At 52.6% G+C, this 22689-nt stretch overlaps 1 protein-coding gene across 7 annotated transcripts; it reads right to left on the reverse strand.

The window, feature by feature from the left end:
• Positions 1-1204: 1204 nt before the first annotated feature.
• KHK (ketohexokinase) lies at positions 1205-22689 on the reverse strand. 7 transcript variants are annotated; one of them, XM_042446229.1, is made up of 8 exons: positions 22417-22689; positions 15931-16047; positions 10891-11035; positions 4355-4427; positions 3070-3216; positions 2760-2848; positions 1781-1938; positions 1205-1519 (listed from the first exon to the last, which is right to left on the reverse strand). In XM_042446229.1, exons 2-8 carry the CDS (start codon positions 16013-16015, stop codon positions 1434-1436), a joined length of 783 nt encoding a protein of 260 aa, XP_042302163.1. In that variant the 5' UTR covers positions 16016-16047; positions 22417-22689; the 3' UTR covers positions 1205-1433. The 7 variants fall into 7 exon arrangements, with proteins under 7 accessions (XP_042302163.1, XP_042302157.1, XP_042302159.1 ...); XM_042446223.1 differs by lacking the exon at positions 22417-22689 and adding an exon at positions 17034-17238; XM_042446225.1 differs by lacking the exons at positions 10891-11035; positions 22417-22689 and adding exons at positions 11107-11241; positions 17034-17201.

Raw genomic sequence — 22689 nt, forward strand, 5'->3', positions numbered from 1 at the left:
CCTTCAGAGAGTCCCTCCTCCTCTTCCTCGGCTCGGCCTCTTGCGGGATCTGCTCCAGAGCCATCGGGGGACCCTCAGCACGGCTCTCGAATGACCCTCTTGCTGTCCTCTCTCGCCTCCATCTTGTATGCTTCTGGCTTCGGTGCTCAGCTGTAGATCCTAAGCCTCTTTTCCAGGTCTTTCCTAGCCAGCAGAGGCTGGAGGGCCATCAGTCGATTGGGGGGGGGCGGGATTGTGAGTTCCTGCATGGCAGAAGGAGGGGCCTGGGCTGGAGGAGGGCCCTTTTGGGGGGGCCACGATGTGTAACTCCTGCCATAGAAAATGCACTCAGGGGCTGCTTGCTCCCACCTGTCTCCAAAGGGCTCCCTTTGGCCACTTGCTGTTCTGGGGGCTCTTAGATGCCCCCTTCCTTGCCCACTGGTGATGGGACGCCATACGAATCCCACCTCATCCAAAATGGCCACAAAGGAACATGACAGTGTTTGAGGGTCTATCAGCCGAAGGCTCTGCATCTCCCTCAGGAAGGAAGGAAACACCCCTCTCTCAGTCTCTGGGAAAGCCCCTCCCATGACTTCTGGAGCTGTTGACTGCAAATCCCAGCATTCCTCACCACTGGTCATCCCAGCTGGGGGCCGATGGGAGTTGCAGTGCAGTCAGACCTGGGGAGCCAGGCATGCCCCCTCACTTCAGCCCCTCTTGCCTCCCCTGCAAGCCCCCCACCCACTTAGTGCTTCTCAGGGAGGGTCAGTGCTGTCTTGGGGGGCTAGTGCCCCCACAACCATCTTCCTACTCTCCCCGACATCTGTACTAATAAAGTATTTTGAAGCAAATGCCTTCCTGGATGAGAAAGATTCAGGGGGGGGGGATAGTGAGAACTTCTCACCTCCTCATGGTGGGCTCTGGCCCAGCAGCATCTTCAGCCTGGGGAGAGTGGATCCCCCTTTCCGGGGTGTGTGCCCATGTGCCGTCTTATTCCCCCTGCGACCATTGTCCGGAGCCCCCAGGGCAGAGTTTCTTTGCTCTGTGTGGGTCTGATAGCAGGGGGCCCCCCAATGCCCGCATGGCTATCCTCTGCCCCACTGCCTGCACTGACCCTCCTGAGCCACCAGGCTGGCTAGGTGAGCAAGAGACAAGTCTACCATGACCCCACTTTGCCCCCATACCTCCATCCATCCCTTTCCCCTGAAGCCAGCAGCAGTGCCAGTGGATTTGGGGATTTTATTGGTCCCGGTTTTAGAACTGGGGACAAGACCAGCCCCACACTGGCCTCTCCTCCTCCTCCTCTCCCAAGAGAGACCAACACCAAGTCCATGCGAGCCCCATTCAGCCACACCACTGCAGGGGACTCTGGATAATGGGAGCTGCAGCACCCTGGCGATCCATGGCTCAGTGAAGGGAGACCTTAGCAGCAGCCAAGCCTTCCTGGGTGCAGCTCATACGATCTCATCGTAGCCATGCACCCCACACTTTCGTCCAGCCACCTGGCACCCGTAGGTCAGTGCGTCGTGCAGGGGTTCTCCTGGCATAGAGAGGGGTGGGTGGGTAAGTGGGGGAAAGTGGTGACTGCCAGCCTTTGGCCTTGAGGAAGGCAACCCCCTCCCAGCACCACTGAGTTCCTGCTCAAGGCCTCCAGGATGAGGAAGGGGTCAGACACACACCTTGACCCCCTTCTCTGTGTGGGCGGTGTGCATGGCACTATTGAGGACACAGGAGCAATTTGAAGGCCATGGGCCCCATGTGCCAATCAGGGAGTGAGGTGGGATGGGCAGCCAGGACTCACCCCTGCTGAGTGCCAGGATCACGGCGGCGTTGAAGGTGTCTCCGGCCCCCAAGGTATCCACCACTGTCTCGGGGGGGAAGGCGTCCGAGTGCACCAGCAGCCCGTCTGGCCCCACGGCGTCAGCCCCCTTCTCGGCCCAAGCACAGATCAAGATGGCTCTGGGGAGGGAACCAGGCGGGGGGGCATTGGGATTGAGATTCATAACCCCCCACTCCCCAGGCCCAGTTGCTCCTCCCCAATATGGGTACCAGGAGGACCAAGCAACACCCAGCCATAAGGTGGGCGCATCACTGACTTCCGTCAGAAGTCACTGGTAGGGTATGGCGTGCTTTCTGTTCGGGGTCTGGTGCAGCCACTACGTGAGCAGTGGAGCCAAACGCAGAATGGGCTTCCAGGTGGCCAGAGAGGAAAGAGTGTACGAATGCCCGTTCCAGTTTCTCCGCGCCATGGATCTCTTGGCAGAGGGAACCAAGGTAGCAGAGAAGCCTGAAGGAGAAGCCCTCACTACCTCCTGCTGCCTCTCGTCTGGCTGTCCAGTTGCCCCCCTGGCACCCCTTCCTGGGTCTAGCTGGGCAGCCAGTTTGGGGGGGGGGGGGCAGATGAATGAGGCAGTGGGGCAGCCCACCATTGTCCTCTTGGCAGCCCTTCTGGGCACCCACAACAGGTGGCACCAACCCTAATGATAATACTGCCCTGATTCATTTCCACCAGGATGGGAATACTGGTGCAACTGGGTCTGGTTGGGGCTCAGAATGAAAGGGGGGTGAGTTATTTAGTGGTGGGGGGCTATAAGAGAGCACACACCCCACCAAGGAGGTAGCTAGAAGAGTGTGAAGGATACCAAAAGGATTGGAGTGGGCCAGTTGAGCACAGCTGCCCTTTGAAGCCCACCTCCTTCATCCCATGTGGTGCCCCCACCCAAAAGCAAGAGGATGATAATGGGAGGGGAGGAACCCAGCCTGGCCCCTTGTCCACTCACCCTGCCTTCACTCGGCCATGCAAACCCTGGACAGCCTCCGGGGCCGAGCTGAACCCCAAATCCTTGGCCACGTCCTTGCTGACAAACACCTGCAGGACGAGAGCAGACAGTCACCACCACTTGCTTGGGTCAGGCCTGGCTTCTTCCCTTTTTCTTTGCCCCATGGCTACCTTGGGGGTCTTCTAAGAGCAGGGCATGGCGGAGGAGTCAATGTGCACATGACCAGAAGGTGGGTGGGGATTGTGGGGGTGCAAGGGACCCCCTTCTGGCCAGCCAGGAAATCCATCCCCCATCCCTCCAGGCCCCATACCACGTCTCCGTAGCCCAAGAGCTGGTAGAGTTCTGCCCGGGGCTTCTCCACCTCCACGGAGGTGGCCACGCGCTCAGAGGATGGGCAGGTCTGGTTGTGCTTCTCCACGCACTGCAACATCTTCACTTGTTCTGAGGCATTCCTGCCCTGGGGAGACAGTTGCTCTGAGTTGGGTGGGCGGGTGGGTGGGCAGGCCAGCTGTGTCCCCACCAGTGCCAATGTCAAGGCCGGCTGTGACGGTGACAGGGACATGGCCACAAGTAGTCATCCTTGGGGGTGTCTTGAAGTAGGGGCCCTGGACACTGCCCTCAGTGTGAGGCTGCCCATGGAGGCAAGGGCTGTAGGGTGCACCTTGTCCAGCACACTGACCTCCCCAGTGGCATACTGGAGGCTCACCCCCTCCCATCAAGGATCTGTGGGCCCTGCCAGCCTGCCTCCAGGTCCAATTGAGGGGAATGTGTTTGGTGCATGAAGGCATGTGGTCATCTTAGATCCTGGACATTTTGGGGATCACTTTCTCATCTGTGGGCCACCTTCTTCTTGCAAAAAAAGTCTGAATTATATGGGCAGAAGGATGGCCTGCTTTGGGGGTGAGGGAGAAGTAGGGAGAGGAGAAGGGCCTTTTCCATGGCTGCCCCAGAATGGCTTCCTAAGGGCACGTTCCCCACCGTCTGCAGAAGGACCTCTCTGTTCTCAGACAGGGCTGTTTCTGGAATTTGGCTCTCTTCTCACAGCTGAACACCTGTGGTGGCCACTTTGTGTGTTTGGCTACCACTTGTTCTAACTAAAGGTCACTGCCATCACTGCAGAGCCATGCTGTGCCCAATGTAGGCTGCTTGCCAGATCAGGACTATGTCTACATTAAGCACACCCCCAGTAGCACTTGAGTGTTTTCCATACCTGTGGTACACTTGTCTAGCAATGCAGGAGAATACACAGGCATGTGTGCATGCACTCACACTTTTCAGGGCAATGCTCCCATCCTGAGATCCCTCCCCTTTGCCATGTGGACTGGAAAAGAGGGTTCAGGCTCTGAGACATGGGACCCCTCCTCCAAAGTGACCTTAAAACTTTCCCAAATGCATTTGATGGGTGGGATGCAAGATGGCGATGGGGACAGAGTCATAGGCCACCAGGAGGCTTGCCAGCCAGAGCACTGACCCATGCCAGGGGAATCCAAATCCCTTGCTGCCCAGTGGGCCCTGCCACCCTGTGCCACACAGATGTGTGCATGTCACCCAATCACTCCCTCCCAGCCGTAATCTCTCCCACGCCCCCCACTCACCTCCCAGTGGATCCATTTGTACTGGGATAAGTCCACCCGCTCAAAGTCAGCAGCCGTCACGTCTGGCAGGTTGCTGGTGTGGGGAGGGGGGAAATGGGGGAGGACAAAGGTCTGTGAGAGGGGCTGGACCACAGCCTTTGGCCTGAAGGGCAGCACAGGTTTAACCGATTGAGGAGGCCAACCTGACTCAGAGTAACTGGCCACAACTGGACACCAGCTCAGACAGAACGGACCCCCACCCCATCCAGTCTCCTCTTCTCCTGGCCCTGTAGGGAGCCTCTGGGAAGACCCCTTGCCCCAGGCCCAAGAATTGAGCCCTCGGCCAGCATGCTTGCCCATGGCCGCCTCCCCTCCCTGGGGCATAGAGGGGCAGCCACCAAAGCTCTTCTTCCTGAGCCCCCAGCCCCCCCTCTGTTGTAGGGTGCACCCTCTAAACTGTCCTTGGCTATGGTGGGGAAGGCCACCTCTTTCATGGTTGTGGGCCTTCAAGTTGCTCCTGACTCTTGGAGACCCCATCATGACAAGATCTGCCTTCTTTTGAGGCTGTTACTTGCTCAGGGTCACCCCCAGGGACTCAAACCTTGTTCTTCCAAGACCTGGACCCTGACTCATCCTGCCTCTCTTCGCCCCTTTGCTGGTATTCAACTGGAGGGCAAAATGGAGGTCAAGGGAAGAGGAGGAGAAATGCCCCCTTGGGCTTCACCTCATGGATGGTGGGAGATTTCAAATCAAAGGGGCAGGGGGAAGGATTTTGTCACAGCATCTAGCAACACTGTGGAACTCATGGCCACAAGATGTGGCAAGGAGCTGGCACTAGAATGGATTGAAAGGGTTTTTTTGGATAAACACCTGGAGGAGTCTGAGGCCACCAGCTTGCCCATTTCCCTCATGGATCCTGGCTTGTGTCTGTGTGGCAACCTGGTCAGCCACCGTGGGAGCCAAAGGATGGACCTAGGAGGCTTCTTTGGGTCATGTCCAGCACACATGCCCTTCTTTTTGAGTGCCTCATTCCCTGGCACTGAAACCGGCTGGTTGTCCAGGCCAGAGGGCATAGGGTGGGGGCATAGGGTACATTTGAGATGTGCCCCTTCCCTGCAAAGCGTTAATTCTCCATTTTCAGACCCCCAACTGCCATCCATAGGGCTTCTGCTCTCCCCTGAAAGGGGGATTCTTCAATGATTAACCGCTTGCCAGGAGGACTTGGGTTCCTGGGGCCTTTTCTGGTGCCCCCAGGAATCATTAACTGGATCTTGGCAGTTCACTGGCATAGGTTGAGCTGGGAGGCCCTTCTGCCACTGGCTGAGGAATCCTGGGAATGCCCCCCTCCACAAGGCCTGGGTTGACCCAAACCCAGCCTCTTCACCATCAGCCCTGAGCAACGAAGGAAAACAACTGCTGCTGACTCTCTTGATTTTGTGTGTTGGGGGGAAGAATGTCCTTTGGAAAGAGGGGAAGAATAAGGGAGCTGGAAGGGCAGCACTTCCTCTGCCAGACCAGCTTAGGGTCCAGGACCAAGAACTTGGTCCTTAAGTTGCACCCGCTGTTGCTATCTTGCCTATCAGGGGAAGGGCATGGTGAGTGGTGTCCGGCAGACCCTCCATTCCAAGGGTCGCTATGCCCACCCTTCAATAACCCTCCGATGCCCCTTTCATTGCCAATTCAAGCATTACCTCATCCCCTTTTGAAAGCATCCCCTGCCCCACACACTGAGTGACCCAGCCTCTGCCCTCCTTGGCTGGCCCTGAACTGCCCAGAGGCCTTTCCCAGGACGCTGCCAAAGAAAGGCCACACTCCCTGCCCGCTCTGGGCCAGAAGTCATGGTCAGCTTCACAACTCTCAGTCCATCAGCTCCCAAAGACTCACACACAGGGACAGCACAACACAAAAAACACACAGTTGAGGAGCAATTACCAGGAAGGAGATGATCAGGACTGAGCATTGGCACAAGTGATTGGCTGCACTGGCGGCTGAATGAGCAATCTGCCAAGAATTAAGAGTGAATGAGACGTTGATTGAATGTCCATGCGCAGGCGGTGCATTTCTCCCCGTCTCCCACTGGGTGGCACCACTACTTGGGGGGGCTGCAGTCCGGACCCCCTTCTCAACTGCCCCAGCAAGCCTCCAAGCCGGGCCACTAGCCAAAGGTCGTGACAAGCCAGGGCCAGTGGGCACAGCTCCATTATCTGCTGAGGCCGCACTGTTTTAAACTGGCATGCATCCCTCCCTTTTAATACCTGATCATTTTCTGCTCTAGTAGTACTTTTTAAATCCAGTGTTACGGCAAGCAGCCTTTAGAGCAGTAATGCGGAGTGGTGATGGAGGCAATGGTGGCCAGGGTGGCAGGGGTGGCCAAGGCGGCAGTGGAGCCAAGAGCAGCCTCACTTTGGTCATGACACCACTATGGTCTTCCCCAGTATGACCCTTGCCACCAGTGCAGCAAAAGGAGGCCAACAGGCAGTTAATTGGGAATCGCCCAAATAACTGTAATGAGTTCAAATCTGCAGGGACAGATGAACTGTATCCCAATGTACTGAAGGAACTTCCTGATGCTCTGAGCACCACTTGCCATTACTGTATATACTCCACTAGAAGTCAGCTTCATGTATAAGTCGAGGTCAGGTTTGGGGGCCATAATTATGGGTTTTGATATGACCTGTGGATATGTTGAAGGTAAAACTTATGGGCATGCAACAAAGGATCCGAAGGATGGAGCAAAGGAAAACAATGCCAAAGAACTTAGAAAATCCCAGCAGCATAATTGTATGCACTTATACTAAAGGATGGATGGATGGATGGATGGATGGATGAGATAACAGATGACACTCTTGCCTTTCACCAGGGGATGGTTCCTTTTCAAGTAAGAGTTAAAGCAAGTTCACTCATGTTTTTGGGCTCTCTTTCTGACTAAAATTTCTAGACTTATACATCAGTATATACAGTATTGTTGAGAAATCTTGGGAAACAAGTGAGTTGCCAGAGGACTGGAGAAGGGCAAACATTGTCCCTTCCTTCAAAAAGGAAGAGCCAGGAAACTGTTGCTGTTGTTGTTGTTGTGTACCTTCAAGTTGTTCCTGACTTTTGGCAACCCTAAGGTGAACCTATCATAGGGTTTTCTTGGCAGGATTTGTTTAGAGGGGGCAATGCAGTGGTCAGGGGGAGCCGGTGTGGGATTGCCAGGAACAAATCCTTCCAAACTAACCTTATATCACTTTTTCAACCAGGTCACTAGTTTAGTAGATGATGGGAACGCTGTGGGTGTCATTTATCTGGATTTCAGCAAAGCATTTGCTAAGCTCCAGTGGCATCATTATGGATGTGCAAAGGGGTGACACCATGAGAGGGGTCAAGATGACGAGACTGAGGCTATTCTACTTTGGCCGCATTGTGAGAAGGCACGACTCACTGGTGAAAACAATAATGCTAGGAAAGGTGGAGGGAAGCAGAAAGAGAGGAAGGCCGCATGCGAGATGGATGGACTCTAGAAAGGCTATTAATTTGCAGGAACGGAGCAGAACAGAGGAGGACAGGGGTCTGGGAGATGTCTCATCCGTCGGGTCAAGACCAACTTGAGGGTGGATAACAACAATGTTTTGGTGTACCCAACCCACTCCCTCTGACCAGGAGGACATGGTCTACCTACCCCATGTAAGCGGGTGGGTAGAGTGGGCTAAGTGGGGAGACTGCGCCACTCCCTCACCGCTGATCCTGTGGCCAAGCGCTTTGTTCTGGCCGAAGCCTTTGCCCACGTAATGCCACTTGCTTTTGGATAAACTTTATGAGAAGGTTCGACTGGGGAGGAGAAGCAGCAATGCAGTAACTTAAAACTTTGGCTGATATTGAGAGAGCAAAGGCGATGACTCTACACTATTGGGGGGTTTGGAGTGCTTTGGGATAGCCCCAGCTGGGTATTTTGGGTGCCCCAAAGCTGGATGGGGCAGAGTGTGTCCGCTTTGACTGTAACTCCCAGCAGGCCTACTGGCCAACACAGCAAATGGGCTGCGAAGGATTATTGTGGGAGCTGCAGTCCAGGAAAAGTAGGTGCAAGGAATCAGTGACAACTGACAGGTTCCTGTTCATTTAATGGGTCTGTTCTGGTTGGAGTACTAAGTGGATTTAGGGAGTACTGGGCAGAGGGAGTATTCCAGGCCATTTAACCGAAATGGTGGTCTGGAAACCATGAAGCCCTGTGAGGAGAGACTTAGGGAGCTGGGGTTTTTTTAGCCTGGAGAAGAGACAGTTAAGAGGTGATATGAGAGCCCTGTTTAAATACTTGAAGAGATGTCATGTTGGTTGGAACAAGCTTGTTTTCTGCTGCCCAAGAGACTAGGACCCGGAACAATGGATGGAAGCTCCAGGAAAAGAGATTCCTGACAGTAGTGGCACACACTCCTTCCTCAGAGATGGTGGTGGTGGAGTCTCCTTCCTTGGAGGCAGAAGAAGGGGGTTGGAGTGGATGAAGGCCCTTCTTGGGGTCTTTTAAATTTCCCTCTTTCCAAGGAAGTTGTTGGCTTTTTAAAAAGAAACAAAAGATGTACAGATGGCCATCTTTTAGGTATGCAGCCCCTGGGCCCCCTCCCTTTTCCTGATGGAGGAAAGGCAGAAGGAGGATGAGACAATGTCTGCCCTCTGACCCCCTCCTTGCTTCCTCTTATTATTAATTATTGCTAATATTAATGATTAATCCAGCGCTTTGAATGTGCAAAGGGCATGACGGCACTTATCTTTTTGGTCCCCAAAGAGAAACCAAAGTGCCCCCAGTTTCCTAGGAAGGCTCCTGGGCAGCCAAAGGGCAGGTGGAGGAGGGCACCCATGGGCCAGGTCCAGCCGTGGCCGAATCGCCACTTGCCACACTGGCCCCCCAAGGAAAGCCACCGGCTTCCTTCTGCCCATCCGTCTGTTGCCTTAATAATGCCTCTAGTCTGTTAAAACGGGAGAACTGTGTGTGGGAGGATTTGCACCCTCCGCTCACTGAACTCTGCTTTGCCCTTTCCCACGACTGGCAGAATAAAATCATGCAAATGAATTAAAAATTATGCAAAGCTCTTAAAATGCAGATGGGAGTCATTTTGTAGAGGCTCCCGTGGCTCAGCTTTCCTCGGTGCAGAGTTCGGGCGCAACCCTTGCCGCATAATGGCCCAGATTTGGAGGGTGTCTTACATGTGTGTAAGGCAAATAAATCAAGGCAGAAGTTACTCTGGGACCTCAATGACTCGATTGAGGCTGTTGAGCACATCATGAGAAGGCAGTGATGCACCAGAACAGTCAGCAATGCTAGGAAAGGCGGAAGGCAGGAGGGGAAGAGGAAGACTGCATTCCGGATGGATGGACCGCATCCAAGAAGCCCCAAAGACTGCCCTGAGTCTGCAAGGCCTGACCAGAGCGGCTGGTGGCAGGGCGACTTGGAGGGCTCCCATTCATGGGATTGCCGGAAGTTGAAGTCAGCTTAACGGCTGTTAACACAGACCCACAACTTCCCTTGTGGATCTGCCTGGAGATTTCTTCTCTGGTGCAGAAGGGCCACACTGAGCTCAAAGTTGCTGAAGCAGAGTTGTGCATGTAATGCTGTGGTGAAGGCAGATGTGGGTTGTGCCAAATGGCGATGTGGAACAGTCAGTGCATCCTCCTACAGCTGGGCAGTTACGCAACACAACCCCAGTGTCAGGTGGGTTGGCATCTGCGTTTTGTTTTGTGGTGGGGAAGGGGGCACACAACTGACAGCAACTTTTGTAGCCCAGCCAGCTTTGGGGATCTGTATTTTGGGGATTTTTGTATGTTTTTAATGTTAATTTAATATTGCTTTAATGGGAGAAAGGTGGCATAAAAATGAAATGAAATAAATAAATAACTGACCGTGGTGGATTTTAACAATCTTCACTGATTTGTACCTTTCACCTTTAATGGATTTGCTTTAAACAATTTTAATTCTGCAGATACTTTCACTGCATATTAACAGTAATTTTTATACCTTTTTACTTATTTCTTCCTTGCAGTTGTTGTTGTTCTGTGCCATCAAATTGGTGCCCCTCTGAATGAGAGACCCCCCAGAGACCCCCCCCCCCCCCAGTCCTCAGATGCCCTGCTCAGGTCTTGCAAATTGCTGCCCCGAATCAAGCCACCTCCAGATCTTTTCCTCTTGCGCTCCACTTTCTCTTGCCTTTTCACATATGCTCAAAGTACAACAGCCCCAGCTTAGTCATTTTGGCCTCAGCAGAGAATTCAGCTAAGGCTTTTGCATTTGTTTTAATTTTTGCAAGCAGCTTGACTGCCAGTTTTGGGGGTAAAGGCAGGACAAATATGAGCCAATAATGGCACCCCAGTTCTGGGTCGATCACTGGAAGCTGCTCTTTGCAGGAAGGAAGACCTCTGCCACCTGAAAGGCTTCAGGAAAGAGCCCGGAGGGTAAGGAGGGTTGCTGGCGCAGGCTTTGCTCTGCCTCCCCTTTGCCCCTGCCCCCCGGCAGACTGCAGAGTGCCCCCCTGGTGCCCCCCAATGGCAGGGGGAGAAATGGCGGCGGAAGGGCCACAGCCCAGCCTTACGTGTCATAGAGCGTGACGGTCCGAGAGCCATTGGCGCAGTTGACCAGGCAGCAGGCGCACGGCGTCTCCCCGCGGCCCTGCCAGACCACATGGGCCACGTCCACCTGGCGCCGCTGGAAATCTGCCAGGATGAATCTTGGGGGCCAAGTGGGGGGAGAGGAAGGGAGAGAAAGAGGAGGTTAGCCACAGGTGTGCAAAGGTGGCTCCGCTACGCACCTGGCCGCGTGAAGGATGGTGCGGCTGCCAGTCGTGCAGTTGCCAATCACCACTGAGATGGGCAGGGTGCTGGCCGGGTGGGTGACCACGTGGGTGAGGTCCACCTTGTAGCGCTGGAAGTCGTCTCGGACAAAGCTGGGAGGAGGGTGGGAGAGAGTTAGGACCAAACAAAGAGGAGGAGGAAGAAGGGGAGACCCCCCCTCAGTTTGAGGGTTGGCAGCGGTGCCTCCCTCCCAAACGGTTGGCCTGGACTGCTGGTCAATATGTGGCAGGAACTGCACTGGCCTCTGAAGGGAGACCCCAGAAAATGTGAGGCTGACATGAAGGGCACCGAGTCTCCTCCACAGACCCAGAATCTCTCACCTGGAAGGAAAACGCTCAGTCTGCTTGCATTGATAGTTGGTGTGAAATGAAGGAATTCTGTACATGCCCCAAAGCTCCCATGGCCTGCAGCTTTGTGCCCGTCCTGACTCAAACACATCCTGCACAAATGAGCTTCTGCTGGTGCAATGACAGATCCCTAGAGTTGGAAGGGACCCCTAAGGAGCATGTAGTCTGACCCACACCTCACACGCCGTCTCCATGAATGTGGCCCTCCAGCCTGTGCTTCAAAAAACCCAGAGAGGCTTCCCTCTTTATCCCATATTCCCTCCACATTTTGCAAAGCTTTCTTTAGGCAGGCTTTGGAAGTGCAAATGCTGCTTCTGTGGGGTCTGTGTCAAACTCATGCGCTGCTTTTAATGCTTTGATGTTTTCTGCTGAAATGGTTTCAACTATCTTGTGTTTTTAACGGTTACGTTTTAATGCTAGCACTATTTAATTCTCTTTAAAAAATTTAAATTAACGTTTTAGTTGTCTCCTTTGTAAATTATTGTCAGCTGCCTTGAATCCCATTTTGGGAGAAAGGCAGGATATAAATCCAATTAATAAATAAGCAAAGAAATAAGAAAGAAAGGCTGAGCCTCACCATCCGAACCGGTTGGAAGCAAGATCCTCGCAGGGCAGCCAGGATGAGGAGCCACACCAAAGTCTTTTCCTATTGGAAAATATAGATTGGTGCCTGATTGGGATTTACCCACTGACCACTCAGCCATTGATTTGTCCAGTGGGTCTACTCTACTTGGGCCAGGCCTCGGCTGCAGTGCCGCATGCGCCTACTTGGCAGTAAGCCTTGCCCAATGGGCTGAGCTTCCAGTTTCTATCTGCCCTAAGCCTGGCTCAGGCATTATATTGAAGCAAAGCCGAACTATTGCAGAAGCTCTTTTGGAGCCTTCATCCCTTGTCCTCCATTCAATGCTCTGCTGCCAGAAACCACCCCCGGCTCTGGTCCTGACTGGCCACAGGTGCTGATGGACACCTCTGCTCCTGAAATCCCCTCCGTGGCTCCCGGCCCACACCAGATCTAGCACAATCTCCTTGTAATCCTGGCAGCCTGCAAAGTCCTTTATGCCGCTGTCCCAACTTCTTTCTCCATGCCAAACTTTCCCTTTGTCCGGCTTGTTGGATCTCCTGGGTCTCGAGGGCCCACCCAAGACACTGCGCTGCCTGAGGCAAAGACCAAGCGGCTGCTACTGCCCTTCAGAGCTGATCTGAGTTCGGACAGGGGTCTTTCAGGAGTGCTTTAGTTCAGGCGAGGGTTGGATCAGAGAGCCCCTGGAGTCCCTTCCAACCCTATGATTCTGTCACTGTGTTCAACTGATCCTCAACACTGTTGGATGGGGCAGCATCCTCCACCAACATCTTCAGGCGGGTTTTGCTTTTGCACCACTTTAAATTAGAAGTACAGTCGGCCCTCCTTATCCACGGATTGTTTTATCCACGGATTCAAGCATCCATGGCTTGAAAATATTCCAACAAAGTATAAATTTCAAATCGCAAATCTTGATTTTCCATTTTATATAAGGGAAATTGTTTTGCTATGCCATTACATTTAATGGGGCTTGAGCACCACGGAGCTTGTTATCCATGGAGAATCCTGGAACCAAACCCCAGCGGATAACACTGTATTTGTAATAGGACAGCTCATCTAAGCCTCTCTGAGAGCGTTTGTGGATGAAAAGCAGGGTTTAAATGCTCCAAATAAATAAATAACTATTTTTAAAAACCGTTCCCTGTTTTAGCCGATACTTGATCTTTGGCTCCCATTTTGGAAGAAAAGCAGATAGAATAAAATGGTATAAAACAGACTGCCTTGGACAGAAGTGGATGGTCCTTCTTTGGAGGTCTTTAAGCAGAGGCTGCATGGGCACCTTTTGCAAATGCTTTAGCCATGCATTCCTGAAGGGTGGAATGGGGCTGGACTACATGGCCCTTGGGTCCCCTCCAAGGCTCGGATTCTGAGTCTATGAAAAACAGCCCCTTGTGTTTTGTGGGAATTAAGACAAAGCACCAGTTTCCAAGCAAAACAGCTGCATGTTCTTCAGACTGCAACCTTGTCAGGGCAGGGGCCTCTCTGAGAAGCGCTGGATGGAGGAATCAATTATGGCACACTGTCATCACCTGCGTGAGGGAAATGGGGACCTGCAAGGTCAAGGGGCTGCTGAACGCAGCCGGCCCCACCTGGGACAATTACAGTATTAACAGAAGTCAATGGACTATTTGCAACTGCAATAACAGGCGCCACCCGCTTGCTAGCTTTGCTGGGTCAATGAGTGGCTGCTTCTGATCCTCCTCAGCCGAGTCCCACTAAGAGGGAAAATGAATTGATCAAAGCTTGGACGGCTGTGTGGTCACCAATTAACTCTGGCCGCCAAGGCTGGCTGCACTTCCAGGCCCCTGCGCCTGCCCTTGAGCTTCAGTGGCAGCCTCTAGGTTGGGCTCCTCCCTGCCTTTTCGCCCCCCAATCAGCCCCCATGCACCCTACAAAATGCCTCCCCCGAAGCAGAGTCCCGCTTCAGCAAACCTTCTGCCCAAATGCGCTCAGCCTGTAATTCTGCACTTGAGCATTGAGAAGTCAGTCCCATTGAAGCCAACTTCTGCTCAGACTTGCCTGGGAACAATTGCTCTCTGCTTCCTTGTGGAGCTGCCACAGGAATCTTGTTTATGCATTGATCGGCATACTACACACATTATAGCACTAGCCAGCCCCCCAGCCTCAGGGGGGTTCTCTGGGTCAGTTCACCACATGTCCTTTTTGGCTCCTATGCTATATCCCAATATGAAGAGCCTTTGTTTTTTATGGGTTTGGGGGGCTATCTGGCTGTGTTCTAGAAGAGTTTATTCCTGACACTTCGCCTGCATCTGTGTCTGGCCTCTTCAGAGAAGGCTGGCAATGCATGGAAGTGAGTGGGGTATTGATATACTGTGTGACCCTGGATGGGGAGGAGTGATTTCCATGTTGATCTGTGTATTGTTGTGTTGTTGAATGGCAAGGGCTCTGGGTAGGAGGATATTCCAAGAGGAGTTGTGTCTCTTTAACTCATCATCCATTGTCTGCTGGGGAAAACCCTGACCCTGGCTGGTTTTCATTTGCATTTTGCTGGGTCTTCATGTTGGTGTTTTTCAGGACTGGGAGCCAAACTTTGCTAACCTTAAGGGTTTCTTCTTTCCAGGTGTTTGTGGATTTCAATGGCTTCCCGGTGCATTCTGACCTGATAGTTGTTGGCAGCTGGGGACCTGGACAACTTCAACAGGAAAGAAGAAACCCTTAAAGTTAGCAAAGTTTGGCTCCCAGTCCTGACAAACCCCAAACCCAAGACCCAGCAAAATGCAAGTGAAAAGCACCCCAGCAGACAAAGGGTCTCTAATTAAAAGACACAGTCCCTCTTTGCAGACCCTCCCAACCGGAGGAGGCCTTGCCGTTCAACCACAGAACAAGACACAGATTAGCAGGGAAATCACTCTTCCCAACCAAAGGCCACGCAGCATATACCCCACTCCCTGCCATGCCAGCATGCTCTGGAGATGCCAGCCAGAGATGCAGGTGAGATGTCAGGAATTAACCCTTCCGGAAGACAGCCTCGTTGCCCAAAAAGCCCACAAAAAACGATGCCTCTTTTCATTTGCCAGTTTTGCTTAATAATGTGGCAAGGCTGTCATTCACATGTCATCTACTAACCTTGGCTTTAGGCAACATCTCTCCTCCTGCCTTCACCCCCCAACGACCATCATTCACACGGATCTTATCACCTCACTTCCACATCCACAGAGTTTTGCATCCTATGGACATTCTCACACAGAGTCAGATATAGATGTCTGTTCCCAGACTTTCCACTCCATCAAATCCATCTGAGGAAGTAGACTGAAGTCTAAGAAAGCTCGTGCTGCCACCTTTTTCCTTTCAGGTGGTCTCAAAGGTGCTATGAGATCCCTATGCGCTGATTGTGTTACTAATTAATTAACTCCATGCAAGACCCAGCAGAGAGAGAGAGAGATCCCAATGGAAGAACACTGGAGTTCTTGCCCAGTGCGCTTGCAGAAAGCAAGGCCAGGACAATCCCTTCCCACCAGCCATGTGTCCGATGCCTCAGGCCAGGCTGACCCACCACCTGCTTCCTCCCTTCCGCCTGAGGCAGAAACCAAGACCGAGGTGAAAGAAAGTGGAAACGAAACCTGGGATTGTCCCGGGGACACCCTACGTACCCCCAATTCTATTCCTACACAACACCCCTGTGAGGTAGGAAGGGACTTAGGCAGAGAGTTGGTGAATAGCCCTGAGCCATGCCACGCTGCTTCATGAAATGGAGGCCCAGAGGTCTGGACATTCCTTCTGGCCCCTGGGGAAGGGGCCTTGAAGCAATGCTTTAGCCCCCCCCCCCCCCCCGCCTCCTAGAAAGGCCCCGCTGGACAGAGGGAGGGAGGGAGGGTCACCTTGTGGTCACTTACTGGGCGGCGTGTCCGGGAGCCAGGGAGCCCATGAAGGCGGTAGGGGCACCCAGCAGCGCCAGGACCGTGCAAGTGTTGGAGGCATTGCCCCCACGCTGCCACCGCTGCGAGAGGCACCTGTGGGAGAGAAGGAGGACAGAGTGACCATGTGTCCTCTTTTCCCAGGACACGTCCTACATTCCAGCATTTCTGCCCAGGAGGAATTCCAAAACTCCCTCCCTTTGGACCATGACTAAGAAGTCCATTGAGTAACACTGCATTTGCTGCTTGCTAGCCTGTAGATGGGCTGGATCCTCCTAAAGTCCTAAACTTCAGGCAAGATTCGCACCCAGAGCCCAGGGCGCATTTGTTTATCAAGAGGAGGAAAGGCCAGCAAAGTGGTGTCAGGCAATGGGCTGCTTGAGGACGCAATGCAAACGCTGGCCTTACTAAAAGGAACCCTTCAAAGGTGGACGCAGCCCGGGGTCCAGCCGAAAGCCCTTCTCCGGCTCAGAGCTCTCTAACAAGGCAAAAGCCAAGACATCCGAAAACATGGGTTGAGCACATCATGAAATGCAGCACATGTCCTTTGCGTTGGTGTGTTTCCGGCTTGCGGCGACCCTGAGGCGGACCTATCCTGTCCAGAGGCGGTTTGCCATGGCCTTCCCTTGAGGCCGAGAGAGTGTGACCTATGGCCCAACTGGGCATGGAATCTCGGTCCGAGACAGAGCCGCAGTCCGAGGCTCCAAGCTCTGGGCCCAGCTGGGTCTCCTGTCTCCTACCATGTTCATTTGTGTCAAGGGATCCTGCAGCACCTTCTTCAGGTGCAGGAGGTGAGTTCAAGTCTAAGGAAGACCCCAGTCCACGGCTGACCTGGTCACTCGGGAAGAGGACGAAGCATGGCCAGATGTCCTCCCATAAAGGAGGACAAGGCCCTCAAACGAAGGGCGTTCCAAAACAAAAGCCCCTCCTGCAGAGAAGGCTGCGGTGTAGGACATGTCCTGGAAAAGGAGGGTGCGAGTGGCCATCCTAAATGGAGGACATTTGGGGATCCCTTATGGGCAGAAGGCTGGGATGGAGGACGCATCCTGGAAAAGGAGGACGCGTGAGGCAGCCCTCTCCACCTGGAGTCAGAGTCCTCGGCGGGGTACCGGTCCACGACGCTGATGATGTCGAGGCAGACGAGGCCCACGCACAGGATCCGCTTCTCCTGCTCCGCTTCCATCCCGCTTCAGTCGCGCGCGGCGCTGGCTTGAATCCTTGCAGCCCAGGCAGGGTCGCCTCCTCAGGCGGCCCGGGTCTCTCTGCAGCCATTGGCTACGACGCGCCGCCGCCCGGCTCCCATTGGCTCCCTCGGGGCAGGTATGCAAATCACCCTCCGACTCCGCCCCCGGAAGGACACGGCCAATGGGAGAGCCCGGGCTCTGCAGCGCCCCGCCCCCGTGGCTTCTGCTGCAGGCGGCGCCCCCTGGAGGAGCCAGTTAGACACCGCTCTAACTGGCATGGCTCCATGCTATGGAATTCTGGGATTTGTAGTTTGTTGTGGCTCCAGATAGGGAAGGCTCAATCATCTCGCAAACCAGCTCTCTGGCAGTAAAGGCTGTCAGGCTCCCGATTGTAGCCCCCTCTTCCAACAAAAGACTGTGCTTTGAAAGTAGCAGCTGTATTGACAAAGGGATACCTAGAGAGGAGTGGCTTTTGTTGCAGGTTCTCCAGGGGCTCCTTGGGTCTAGTATCTTGTCGGTGTGTCTGAGGCTTCTGGGCCTCCGGTGTGGCCCCCTCTTGAGGCCTCACCCGGACAGCTGGGCATGCTCCCTCCCTCCCTAAGGGGCTGCAGCCTTAGGGGTCTTGCTGTGGGTTTCACTGTCAGCATGAGGGCCAGACGCTACTGCATGATCTGGAATGGCTGGTTTGTTTATTCTACATGAAGCTGACAGGTTGATTGTCCTGGATTCTGGTCCCACCTTCTGACCCTCAGTATCTAACAAAGCTACAAAGCTACATCTGAAAGGGATGTAGGAGTCCTAATAGACCAACATGAGTCAGTAGTGCAATGCGGCAGCTATAAAGGCCAATGCGATTCTAGAACGCAAGTATAGCCTCTAGATCAAGGGAAGTAATAGTGCCACTGCATTCTGCTTTGGCCAGGCCCCACCTGGAGTAACACTGGGTCCAGCTCTGGGCAAGACAGCTCAGGAAGGATGTGGAGAGACTGGAGCCATGTGTCCAGAGGAGGGCGGACGATAATGGGGAAGGGCCTGGAAACCATGAAGCCCTATGAGGAAGGACTTATGGAGCTGGGTATGTTTAGCCTGGAGAAAAGAAGGTTAAGGGGTGCTATGATAGAGCCCTGTTTAAGTATTTGAAGGGAGGTCACATTCAGGAGGGAGGAAGCTTGTCTTCTGCTGCTCCAGAGAATGGGACCCAATAGAGGCAAGCTCCAGGAAGAGAGATCCCACCTCAACATTTGGAGGGGCTTCCTGAGAGTAAGGGCTGTTCCACAGTGGAAGACCGTCCCTCAGTGGGGAGTAATGGAGTCTCCTTTGGAGGCTGGATGGCCATCGGTCGGAGTGCTTTGATAGAGAGTTCCTGCATGGCAGAAGAGGGGAGTTGGATGGGATCAGGGCCCTTCTTGGGGTCTCTTCCAACTCTATGATCCTATGACTCAAAGGCAGCTAAGAGCAACAAACCATCATCCACTGAAAGTGCTGCTCACAGTGTTCTGAACTGGCACCCGTTACGCTGCAGCTCAGGTCCATCTTTGGCATCCGAAGAAGGCGGAAGGTGAAACGCTTTCTCCTTGGTGTGTACTTTTAAGTTCCGTATGTTAATTGCTTCACTATGTGTGTACATATCTCTATCTATCTATCTATCTATCTATCTATCTATCTATCTATCTCAACCAGTGTGGCAACTGGGGACTCGGTAGGACAGAGAGTCCTCCCCTCCTTCCCCCGAAAGGCCATAAGTACTTTTATTCTTTACACATTTTTAATAAAAGTTTGAACATAGAGCATAAAAAGAGGGAAAATCAACACACAAACAGACAAGACATACCTATTAAATAGGAAGTCCTTCATGTCACATTCATTCCGCCTTGTTCCTCTTCATTGTCCCTTAAGGGATGCAATGTTCTGATGCGCAAGCCTTCTGTCATCCCTGATACTCTACTTCTTGGGTGTTTCGTGAGTATTTAAGGCGCAATTATCTTGCTACCGAAATGAAATTTGGTTCATCCTACAAGTCTATAATTGTGTCTTATAGAGATGCCCAGCAATTCCCTGACTCTCTCCTCACAGGGCTTCATGGCTTCCAGACCCTTTCCCATTTTGGCCTCCCTCCTCTGGACACGACCTGCTTGTGCCCATCCTTCTTGAACGGTTCTGGGCCACAGGGTGGGCCCAGGTGGGGTCTGGCTTTAAATAAAGGGGTCTGAGGGCAAATAAAGCACAAACTCCTCCTAGAAGCCAAGATGGCTAAACTGGGACTGTCGTACTTTGGGCGAGGCTCACTGGAAAAGACAGCAGTGCTTGGTAAGGCAGATGGCAGCATGAAATTCATTCATTTGCATCCCACTCTTTCCCCAGAACTAGAAAAAGAGGACCACGCTGCAGATGGATTTGTTGTTGCTGTTATTGACCTCGAGTGGATCTTGACCCATGGAGACCCTATGGCTGAGACCTCTCCAAGACCCCCTCCGCTCAGGTCCTACCCATTCAGACCCATGGCCGCCTTCACAGAGTCCATTATCCATCATCTCGCATGCGGCCTTCCCCTCCACCTTTCCTAGCATTATTGTATTGTCTAATGAGTCTTTCCTTCTCATCATGTGTCCAAAGTAGGACAGCCTCCGTTGTCTCATCTTGGCTTCTTCCAGGGAGGCTTCTGGTTTGATCTGCTCCAGGCCCCATTGGTTTGTCCTCTTGGCTATTCAGAGTATATCCTCAGCCCTCTTCTCCAGCAAAACATCATCTCCAAGGAATTAATTCTCCTCCTATCCACTTTCTTGACTGTCCATGGCAATAATAGGGAATACAGGGGCTTCTCTGATTCTGACTTTTGGGCATGTCTTTGCATCTTAGGATCTTTCCTAGTTCTCTGATAGCTGCCCTCCCCACCTTCGTCTTCTGATGGTTTCCTGACCGCAGTCCCTGCTCTGAGCAATATTTGATCCCGGTTACCAAAGTACTTTTACCATCCTCCTTGTCTAAAGGTTGGATCCTATCCGATGGAGAGGAGGCCACAATGGCTGCCCTGAGTTTGCAAGACCTGAGTGAGGCTACTGAAGACAGATGGACCTGCAGATCTCTCCCTCGGAGGAGCACCAGAAGCTGAAGCAGGGACGTAGCCAGGATTTTGGGAAGGGGGGGGGGGTCCAGACTAAGTGCCACCATTTTGAGATGCTAAGAGCCCCCCCAAGACACAAAATGTAGGAAAAATGTAGGACATGATGCACAACAAAATGTAGGACAAATTGTAGGATGTTCAAAAATGGAGAATACGCCAACTAAAAGCCAAAAACATTAATAAAAAACAATATAAATTCATATTTCTCAGTCATGCTCAAAATGGAGAACATTTTGACATTCTTCCTGGACAGGAGGTTGGGAGATAGCTTTGTGTGTTAGACTAGGAGGAACTTCCTGAGAGTAAGGGCTGTTCAACAGTGGAACACACTCCTTCCTCAAAGTGCAGCAGAGTCTCCTTCTTTGGAGGCTGTCTTTAAGCAGAGGCTGGATGGCCATCTGTCAATGGGGATCTTTTGATTGAGAGTTCCTGCATGGCAGAATAAAGGGGTTGGACTGGGTGGCCCTTTTGGGGTCTCTTCCAAGTCTAGGATTCTATGACTCTGGAGACCAGGATTCAATGAAAATCTGATTCTCTCCAACAGAGAAGGCTAAATATCTTACATGGGGTACATGTCGATGATGTGGCTTATGCATCATGTCCAAATTGTGCGGTGCATAAGGGACATCACAGCACTTGTCACACTCTCTCAGCCTTAAGGGAAGGTGAAGGCAAATCCCCAAAAACCATTGGGCAAGTCACACTCTCTCAGCCTCAGAGGATGGCAAAGTCAAATCCTCTCTGAACAAACCTCCCAAGAAAACCTCTTGAAGGCACACACTCGCACACACCCAAGTCACCAGAAGCAGACTCTCTCAACAAACCAAGAAGACCCACTAGGCAAGGAAGTCACACACTCTCAGCCTCAAGGAAAGGCTGGCAAAGCAGGATGTTTTGAAATTCCTCCTGGGCAGAAATGTAGGACATGTCCTGGATAAAGGATGATGTCTGGACACCCTGATAAAATGGAGGATGTTTTGACATTGCTCCTGGGCTGAAATGTGTGCCGTATCCTGGATAAAGGAGGACGTGTGTTATCCTACCAAAAATGGAAGACATTTTTACATTCATCCAGGCCAGAAGGTTGAAACATAGGACACGTCCTATAAAAGGAGGACATCTGCTCATCTTACAAAAAATGAGGACTTTTGAAATTCCTTCTAGGCAGAAGTCTGAAATGTAGGATGTGTCCTTTAGCCATGAGCCAGAAAAGAGCCAAGCCTTGATATCTGGACCCCAGAACATATTCTAACTCCCAGAATTCCATAGCAATGAGCCAGAAAGGAGCCAAGCCTTGATATCTGGGCCCCAGAACACACTCCAACTCCCAGAATTCCATAGCAATGAGCCAGAAAGGAGACAAACCTTGATATCTGGACCCCAGAACATACTCCAACTCCCAGAATTCCATAGCAATGAGCCAGAAAGGAGACAGGCCTTGATATCTGGACCCCAGAACATACTCTAACTCCCAGAATTCCATAGCAATGAGCCAGAAAGGAGACAAACCTTGATATCTGGACCCCAGAACATACTCCCAGAATTCCATAGCCATGAGCCACAAAAGAGTTAAGTCGGTGCCAAACCTGGTTATTGCTTGAATGTGGATGCAGCTTGATGCAGCCTCTTGTCCCTCCCTCCCTCCCTCTCCTCCAAGGCCTTTTGGCTCCTCCCCCTCAGGCCCCGCAAAAAGTTTAGGGGCGGCACTTGTGCTCCTCCTGGCTTTGCCAGGGCCTCGGGAGGAGAGGAAAGGGTGCTTATTGGAGCACACGCACATCCCCCCCAAAACGCCAGGGAGAGTGCCACTTCTGCTCCTCCTGAAGCCTAGAGGAGAGCAAGACTGGCGCTCTCCGTCCCCAGCGTTTCTTGGGGGCTGTGCACGTGCACGCGCGCGCTCCAACAAGGGTCCTTTCCTCTCCTGGAAGGGGGGGTCCGGACCCCTGGAACCTTCCCCTTAACTACGTCCCTGCCGTGGTTTTAATGGAGGGGAGGGGGGAGGAAGGAGCTTGAACGCCCCCAGGGCCTGATGGGGGGGTCCCGACCCCCCAACCCCCCCCCCTGACTACGTCCTTGGCTGAAGTCTTCTTGATTGCAAACAACAGCAACAACGACCATCTGCCCCAGTTCCTCAGGCTCCCTCCCAGAAAACCACTCACTCACCTTCCCTGCAGCCTCCTTCTCCTCCTTCCGTACTCCTTTACTCCCTCTTTTCTCTCTACCTCTGTCCTGGTCAGTTTTTCTTGCTAGCCAATGATACTTCAATTAAAAACAAAACAAAAGTCCATTTTTATGTCTTGTGGCCCATATTGTGTAGACAAGTTTCATCTCTAGATGACTTAGAGAAGTCATTCTCCTGCTCATCTTTTCTCCAGCTTCCTTATGGACTCATCTTGAAAAACAGCAGTGTTTTTCCATCTTCTCTTCTCCAGGTGA

Source organism: Sceloporus undulatus, chromosome 1, assembly GCF_019175285.1.
Source record: "Sceloporus undulatus isolate JIND9_A2432 ecotype Alabama chromosome 1, SceUnd_v1.1, whole genome shotgun sequence".
Lineage (NCBI taxonomy): Eukaryota > Metazoa > Chordata > Lepidosauria > Squamata > Phrynosomatidae > Sceloporus > Sceloporus undulatus.